We start from the raw sequence: 8474 nt of genomic DNA on the forward strand, positions 1-8474 counted from the left end.
GTGCCCACCTTGATGCCCACCGAGCTGTGCCCCCCCCCAGACACGCACCGGGGGTGCCCCCAACATCTCCCTCCCCTCCCAACCCGGGCTGAGAGACCGAAATGAAAGCCCCCCCCCCGGCCAAAAGCCACTGAATTGCCACTTTATCAACCCAGCCACCGTGCCCACGCTGGGGACACCCCCGGGGGGGTGACAATTGTTGGGGGGGGACCCCTCCCACCCCCCCGAATTGCTCCAGGCAGTGGCCCAGCAGCGGGCAGAGCCGCGGCCGCCCGTCCAGCTGGGCTCTGCCCGCTGCTGGGCTTCTGCTTCCCCTCTGAGGACACCCCCAGACCCCTGACCGCCCCCTCCCCACCTCCTTGGGCACCCTTGGAGCCCCCCCTCCCCCTCCCCCCCTCCCTGGAGGCGCTCGGCTGGCTCAGGGTGGGAGGAGGGTGGGCGCGGGCGCCGTCCCGGGCCCCTTCCCTGGCAGCGGGCAGGGGGCTGAGGCGCTGCCCGGTGCGGACGTTGAACATGGGGAGGGTGGAGAGGGGGCGAGGGACGTCCCTGCTGCCGGCCATGTGCCGCAGCTCCTCGGTGTCCCCGCGGATGGTGGTGTGGTGGAACAGCTGGAGGCTGCAAAAGGATTGGGGGGGGGAGAGGAGAAGGAGAAGTGGGCGCCGGGGGCTCCCCGCTGGCCCCCGCGGCCCGAGGAGGAGGAGTTGAGAAGGGGGGGAGGGGGATGAGCAACCACCACGAAGGTTTGTTCGCTGGGGGGTGGGCTACACTATCGTGAGGGGCTGCTCTCTGCCCAGCTTTGGGGGCTGGGGGACCAGCGTTGGGGGGCTGCTCCTCATCACTGGGGGTCTGCTCCCCATTATTGGGGGTCTGCTGCCCATCATTTGGGTCTGCTCCCCATTATTTGGGGTCTGCTCCCCATCACTGGGGGTCTACTCCCCATTATTTGGGGTCTGCTTCCCATCACTGGGGGTCTGCTGCCCATTATTTGGGGTCCGTTGCCCACCATTGGGGGTCTGCTGCCCATCATTGGGGTCTGCTCCCCATTATTTGGGGTCTGCTTCCCATCACTGGGGGTCTGCTGCCCATTATTTGGAGTCTGCTGCCCACCATTGGGGTCTGCTGCCCACCATTGGGGGGTCTGCTCCTCATCATTGCTGTTTGCTGCCTTTCATTGGGGGTCTCCTCCCTCTTGTTGGGTCTGCTGCCCATCATTGGGCTCTGCAACCCCATCCCTGGGGGGCTGCACCTCATCCTTGGTGCTTGTTGCCCCTCATTTGGGGTCTGCACCCCACTGCTGACGTTTGCTGCCCATCACTGGGGGTCTGCACCCCATCATTAGGGTTTGTGTCCCATCTTTGGGGGGTCTCCCTTCCCTCACCAGGCTCTGCCCTTCGTCACTGGATGTCTGCACCCCCTCGTGGAGGTCTGCACCCCCTCATGGAGCCCTTCACCCCATCATGAAGCCCTGCACCCCCGCATGGAGCCCTGCACCCCACCCTGGTGTTCTCCAGCCCCCCACTGTGGGGGTCCCCAGCCCTGGGGCTCTCCTCACCAGCCCTGGATCCAGCTGAGACTGTTGGAGAAGTAAAACCTCTCTTGTGCTCCACCCCATGTCGAGGGGGGAGATGGGGAGGGGCTATTGGGGGGGGCACCGTGGTGTGAAGGGGGTGGAGACGGAGGTTGAGGGGTGTGGGGGGGTCCCTCTTTGGGGTGGGGAGCCCTTCAGGCTCTATCACCTCCAGAACGTTCCCTGCTGTCTTCCCTCCCCACCTCCATCCCTGCTGATTGTCTCCCTGCGTGCCCATGACCCCAGGCCCCCCAAAGCAGCCCCCCCCCCCCTCCAAGAGCAGCCCCCCCAAGAGCAGCTCCCCCCCTCCAAGTCCCCCCCGGGTGCAGGAACTCACTCAGACGTCTCCAGGTTCCGTTTTTGCCTGCAAAAGAGAGGGGGAAAGAGGCAAAGCCCCCAGGAGATGGTCAGAAGGCTTCTCCCCACCTCAGCCCACCCCAACCCCCCCCCAGGGTGGTCCTGGCACCGCCATGGCCAGGGAGGGGGCAGCACCACCCAGCATGGGGTGTCCATGCCCTGGCTGGGAGGGAGGGACCCCCACCCTCGGCCTGTCCTTACCCTCCTCCCTGCGCCCCCCACCCCCCCCAACTCACACTCCCTGACCCCCCCAACTCACACTCCCTGACCCCCCCAACTCCCACTCCCTGCCCCCCCAACTCACACTCCCTGATCCCCCAACTCACACTCCCTGACCCCCCCCAAACTCACACTCCCTGACCCCCCCAACTCCCACTCCCTGCCCCCCCAACTCACACTCCCTGATCCCCCCCCAACTCCCACTCCCTGCCCCCCCAACTCCCACTCCTTGCCCCCCCCAACTCACACTCCCTGCCCCCCCCAACTCCCACTCCCTGCCCCCCAACTCACACTCCCTGCCCCCCCCAACTCACACTCCCTCCCTGCGGCAGCACATGAGGTAGCCCAGGAGCAGGCAGAGCAGCAGCGCCACCAGCAGCGGCACCAGCAGCGTCACCAGGAAGCCAGGCAGCAGGTCCCGGGGGGTCGCCTCGGTGGGGGGCTGGAAATCGCCAGCGTCCTCCAGCACCCCAGAACCCCACACCGGCCCCGGAGCCGTGGGGCCGGGCCGGAGCTGCAGCTGCCATGGAAGTGAGGGTTGGGGGGGGGGGGGGACCGGGGAGGGGGAGGGGGACAGGTGGGGACAGGGGGGGATGGAGGGGGGCAGATGAGGGCAGGTGGGGGCAGGGGGAATAGCAGGGGACAGGGGGGACAGATGGGGACAGGAGGGACAGGAGGGACAGGTGAGGATGGGGGAGACAAGGGGAGACAGGGGGGAAAGGTGGGGGCAGGTGGGGGGCAAGTGGGAACGAGGGGGGCAGGTGGGGACGGGGAGGGACAAGTGGGGGCAGATGATGGCGGGGGGGGCAGGGGGGCCAGGTGGGGATGGGGTGGGCAGGATGGTAGGAGACAGGGAGGGACGGGGGGACAGAGGGGGACAGAGGGGGACAGAGGGGGACAGAGGGGGACGGGGGCGGGGGGGAGGGGATAGGGGAGGACAAGGGGGGAGAGGGGGAGACCGGGGAGGACCGGGGGGGGTCTCACCAGGGTGAGGTTGCACCATTGGATGGAGAAGGGGGGCGCGAAGGAGTCGTAGCAGTCGGCGAGGGGCTGCTGGCCCAGGCTGCAGCGCAGGCGGCTCTGGGGCGAGGTGGCCGATGCCAGGCAGGGGGAGAAGGCACCGTGGGAGCCTACCTTCACGTACACCCTGCCAAGGGGGGCACCAGTCGGAGGGGACCATCCCCCATATCCCCCCCTCCCCCCAAACCCAACCCCAAACCCCAAACCCCACCCGTGGAGGAGGCCAGGAGCAGCCTCAGTCCCGCCCCCAGCCTGCCCCTACCCCTCCTTGCGCCCCTCGATGGGCAGCGGGACGCGGCCCGCCCCGGTCCAGGGCGGAGGTGATGTTGATCACACGGAGGTCATCCTGGTCCCAGACTCCGGCTGTGGCCTGGAGGAACATCTCCTGCACCTCCTCGGGCAGCATCTCCTCCACGTTCCGGTTCCCCACCAGGAACTCCCCCTGGTAGGGCGGCTCCCCATCTGCAGGGGGCACACAGCGCCCGTGGAGGGGCCACGGCACCCACGGGGGGGACATTTCCGGGGGAGGGAGGGAGTGGGGCAGCATCTCGGTGTGGTTTGGGGGGGGAGGGAGGGGGGCAGCACCTCGGTGTGGTTTGGGGGGGGAGGGAGGGGGGCAGCACCTCGGTGTGGTTTGGGGGGGAGGGAGTGGGCAGCACCTCGGTGTGGTTTGGGGGGGGGAGGGAGGGGGGCAGCATCTCGGTGTGGTTTGGGGGGGGAGGGAGGGGGGCAGCATCTCGGTGTGGTTTGGGGGGGGGGAGGGAGGGGGGCAGCATCTCGGTGTGGTTTGGGGGGGGAGGGAGGGGGGCAGCACCTCGGTGTGGTTTGGGGGGGGAGGGAGGGGGGCAGCACCTCGGTGTGGTTTGGGGGGGAGGGAGTGGGGCAGCATCTCGGTGTGGTTTGGGGGGGAGGGAGGGGGGCAGCATCTCGGTGTGGTTTGGGGGGGAGGGAGTGGGGCAGCATCTCGGTGTGGTTTGGGGGGGGGGAGGGAGGAGGGCAGCATCTCGGTGTGGTTTGGGGGGGGGAGGGAGGAGGGCAGCATCTTGGTGTGGTTTGGGGGGGGGAGGGAGGGGGGCAGCATCTCGGTGTGGTTTGGGGGGGTCCACAACCCTTACCTGGAGCAGGGATGATGGTGAGGAGGAGGAGCTGTGCCACCGTCTCGTAGGTGTGCCGGTTGTAGGCCAGCACCTGCAAGCGCAGGGAGAGAGCCCAGGAGGTGGCAGGACTCACCCCCTGGCAGGTGGCTGGGAGGGTGGGCACCTACCTCGATGCCATGGGTGCCCAGCTCGCTGGCAGTGGGGCAGGCCATAGAGGTAGCCTGGCTGGAGGGGGTCTCGCTGGACGTAGCGCAGCCAGCGGGGCAGGTCGGGGTGGTCCTGGAGGTGAGCTTGGAAGGTGATGGGGGTGGCTGGGGGTGGCACCAGGACACAGGCATGGGTGGGGAGGGACACAGGCATGGGCACACATCATCATCATCAATCATCATCATCATCATCATCACAGGATCAGAGGATGTCAGGGGTTGGAAGGGGCCTGTGAAGGTCATCCAGTCCAACCCCCCCCTGCCAGGGCAGGAGCCCAGAGCCCAGCCCAGGTCACACAGGAACACAGCCAGGTGGGGCTGGAAGGCTCTCCAGGGCAGGAGACTCCACAACCCCTCTGGGCAGCCTGCTCCAGGCCTCTGTGAGCCTCCCGGTGCAGAAGTTCCTCCCGTGTCGAGGTGGAACCTCCTGTGCTGCAGTTTCCATCTGCTGCCCCTTGCCCTACCCCAGGGTGCAGCTGAGCAGAGCCTGTCCCCGTCCCCGCCCCCCCTCCCGCCCCCCAGCCCTCAGCTATTGATAAACATTGATGCAATCCCCTCTCAGTCTTCTCTTCTCCGCACTGAACAGCCCCCAGGGCTCTCAGCCCCTGCAGCATCACACCAGGCTTTGCCACGGGGGGGCAACCACCCTGCAAGCTCCTCCGGGCCCTGCCGGCCCCAGGAAGGAGGCAGGAGTGGTTCCGGAGGGAGGGAGGGAGGGAGGGAGGGATGAAAGTAGGGAGGGATAGATGGAGGATGGATGGGGGATGGATGGATGGATGGATGGATGGATGGATGGATGGATGGATGGAGGAAGGGAAGGATGGAGGGAGGGAGGAATGGATAAAGGGATGGATAGATGGAGGGATGGGTGGAGGGGTGGATGGATGGATAGAGGGATGGATGGAGGGATGGATGGATGGAGGCAGGGAAGGATGGAGGCAGGGAGGGATGGATAAAGGGATGGATGGATGGAGGGATGGGTGGAGGGGTGGATGGACAGACAGATGGCTCCCCAGGGATGGACTGGGTCATGCCTGATGCCAGTGCCAACCATTAGCAGTCTCAGTCCCCCTCAGCCCAGCACTGCAGGACCCCCCATTGTCCCCAGCCCCCTCGTGCTGGCCCTCACCATCATCATCCTCATGGCCATTGACGAAGGCCTCCTGGAAGAGCTCCCGCTCCAGCTCGTGGACGAAGATGGCTCCAGCCTCAGAGGAGAGGCGGTGGTCAGGGAGGGTGTGGTGGTCAGGGAGGGTGTGGTGGTCAGGGAGGGTGTGGTGGTCAGGGAGGGTGGCCCAGGACCCTCCCAGGGCCATGGCTGTGGGTGGGCAGAGGGCTAAGCTGGGGCTGGGCACCTCGGCTCCTCCCTGCCTCAGTTTCTCCAGCGCCCACAGACCCCGGGGCCAGCCAGGTGCCCACAGAGAGCCCCCAGGGACGCCTGGCTGGGGCACAAAGCTGGCCCTGTGGTGCCAGCTGTCCCGGGGCAGTGGGCTGGGGTGGGCTGTGTTTAGGAGGGGCTGGGGGCAGGAACAGGGATGGGGACAAGGCCATGGAACAGGACAGGGACATGGGTGGCAGCAGCACCGTCCCTGGCCCAGGACCCACCACGGGGATGTCCCACTCGGGCCCCTCCTGTCCCAACCCCAGCTGGCACCAGGGCCAGGCTTTATTTAGCTCTGCCCTGTCTCAGCCATGTCCCCCCCCCCGCCAGCAACCACCCCCTGCTCACTCCACTCTAGGGGACCCTCCCGCCCCCCCCCATTGCCTCCCTGCTGGGGTACCCCCAGCCCAGCCATGTCCCCTGCTGAGGGGGGTGGCAGGGGTGCCACTTGCCTGCCAGCACCACGACCTGGAGCAGCTCAGGGACCTCCATCTTCAGCAGTGCCTGGGAGCAGGGCCAGGGCTGATTGACAGAGGCAGCAGGGGCTGGCGTGGCCTGGGGGGGCCCGGCTGGGGGGGCCCCACTGGGGACATGGCAGGGCCCCCCCCCACGGCCACCTCCTGCCGCCAAGGCTGGGTGACAATAATCCAAGGGGCTCCCATGCCCCCTCGGGTGGGCTGTGCCCTGGGTGGGCTTACCCTGGTGCCCCCCAGCCAGGGCTACGGGGGGTGGCACTGGGGGGTGGGGGGGCGACGCACTCGGTAGCATGGCAGGGGACAGCACCGCGGCCACCTCCTGCCGCCGAGGCTGGGTGACAGCCATCTGCGTGGGGTGCCGAGGGGCTCCCACGGACCCTTGCTGGGGTGTTCCCTGGTGGGCTTGCCCTGGTGCCCCCCCCCCCCAGTCATGGCTACCGGGGTGGCACTGGGGGAGGGGGGAGCTGACACTTGGGGACAGCACCACGGCCACCCCCTGCCGCCACGGCCACCTCCTCGGGGCGCTGAGGGGCTCTTGTGTCCCCGCGGGTGGGCTTGTCCTGGTGCCTCCCACTCGCGGCTGCCGGGATGGCGCTGGGGGGGTGGGGGGTGGGGGTGGGGAGGCGACACTTGGGGACAGCTGCCAGCCCTCCCCTGGCACGGCAGGCAGCCTGGCAGCCCCGCTGCGCGCACACGCGTGTGTCCTTGCGTGGCACCGCGGGAACACGCGTGGGCGTGCGCGAGGCTGGTGGCCTTTCCTGGGCCAGCCTGGGAGGGGGCTGGGACAGCAGGGGGCTGGGGCGGGGAGGGGAACCGAGCCCCGCGGTGGGGCTGGGTGCTGGGGGCGGGGTGGGGGGGTGAGGGGGGTGGGAACGGGGACATGGCGGCGGCGGAAGGGGAAAGGGGTGGCCGTGAAGGGGGGAGGGTGATGCTCCACGTCACGCCACGTCACGCCGTGTCACGCACAAAGGCTGCGTGGGGCAGCCGCAGGGTCCTGCTGCCCGCACTCTGCCTGCTCTGGGTGGGGGGGAGGGAGCTGGGCTGCTCCCCACGCCGTCCCCTGTCCCCTTGGGGTGCTCCTCATGCAGCAGGGACCCCCCCAGCACCACCCCAAGCTGTCACCTCCCTGTGTCCGTGTCCCACTCCCCCCCATAATACCTGGTGGGAAGACAGCAGCCCACCACCCCCAATCCCCCTTTGCCCCCCCACGCCCCCCACACCCCCTCACCCCGCCCCAAATCCCACCCTGCAGCAAGGCAAGGGAGCAGCATTGCCCCCCGCCCCACACTCCCCCCAGCCCCTGGATCCCTTCCTGCCTCAGTTTCCCCTTCCTGTGTGGACAGGGGGGAGATGGGGGGGTGTGAAGGGTGTGTGTGTGTGTGCTGCACCCCAGGGATGGATTTGGGGGGACAGAGAGGAAATGATGGCCCTGGAACACCTCGAGGTGGGGGACTTTGGGTATAGGGGGTGGGGGACCCCAGGGGGACATGGGGACAAAGCTGAGAGGGGTGCAGGGACAGGATGGGGGCGGGGGGGGGTGGAAAGTGGGGGGATGTGGGGATGGGCTGGGGGGATGTGAGCAGGAACTGGGAGGGGGGTGGGTGCAAACTTGGGGGGTGGGGGTGAAAATTGGGGGTGATGTAGGGACAGGGTGGGGAATACGGGGACAGGACTGGGGGACGTGGGGAGAAACTCGGGGGGGATGCAAGAAGAAGAGGGGAGGATGTGGGGTGTAAAGTGGGGGGGGGGGCGGGGGAGGGCTGTGGGGACAGAAATGGGGGACATGAGGATGGACTCGGGGGGATATGGCAGGTCCAGGGGGATGGAGGCACAAAATTAGGGGGAGGGGGATACAGGGACGAGGGTGAGGGGACACAGGGACCAGCTCGGGGACCACGGGGGGACAAAACCAGGGGGGAACAGGGACAGAAGCTGACAAGCGTGGGGAGTGGGACAGATCTGGGGGGACACGGGGACAGAGTTGGGGGGGTGTCAACCCCAAAGGAGCCGGCGGGGAGGGGGGAGGCAGAGAGCCCAGCAGTGATGCTGCTGGGGAGGGACGTGCCGCAGGGAGGAGAGCAGGGAGGGGACCGTGGGGTGTCTTGGTGACAAGTAAGGGGGGGTGGGGGGGGCTGAAGGGAGGGGGGAAAG

The 8474-nt window shown here is 68.0% G+C and overlaps 1 protein-coding gene across 1 annotated transcript; it reads right to left on the bottom strand.

Annotated features, from left to right (window-relative positions):
* Window positions 1–355: 355 nt before the first annotated feature.
* Window positions 356–7067, bottom strand: LOC137461592 (alpha-sarcoglycan-like; the record flags this gene model as incomplete). Its single annotated transcript, XM_068171278.1, is given in 11 exon segments — window positions 356–615; window positions 1905–1931; window positions 2458–2663; window positions 3128–3290; window positions 3426–3463; window positions 3465–3625; window positions 4279–4351; window positions 4428–4466; window positions 4468–4571; window positions 5596–5784; window positions 6300–7067. Coding segments are annotated over 11 exon segments (1630 nt in total), but the record flags the coding sequence as incomplete, so codon positions are not given.
* Window positions 7068–8474: the final 1407 nt, after the last annotated feature.

Source organism: Melanerpes formicivorus, unplaced genomic scaffold, assembly GCF_026170545.1.
Source record: "Melanerpes formicivorus ecotype bairdi unplaced genomic scaffold, bMelFor1.0.p_v2 SCAF_2616, whole genome shotgun sequence".
Taxonomy (NCBI): Eukaryota; Metazoa; Chordata; class Aves; order Piciformes; family Picidae; genus Melanerpes; species Melanerpes formicivorus.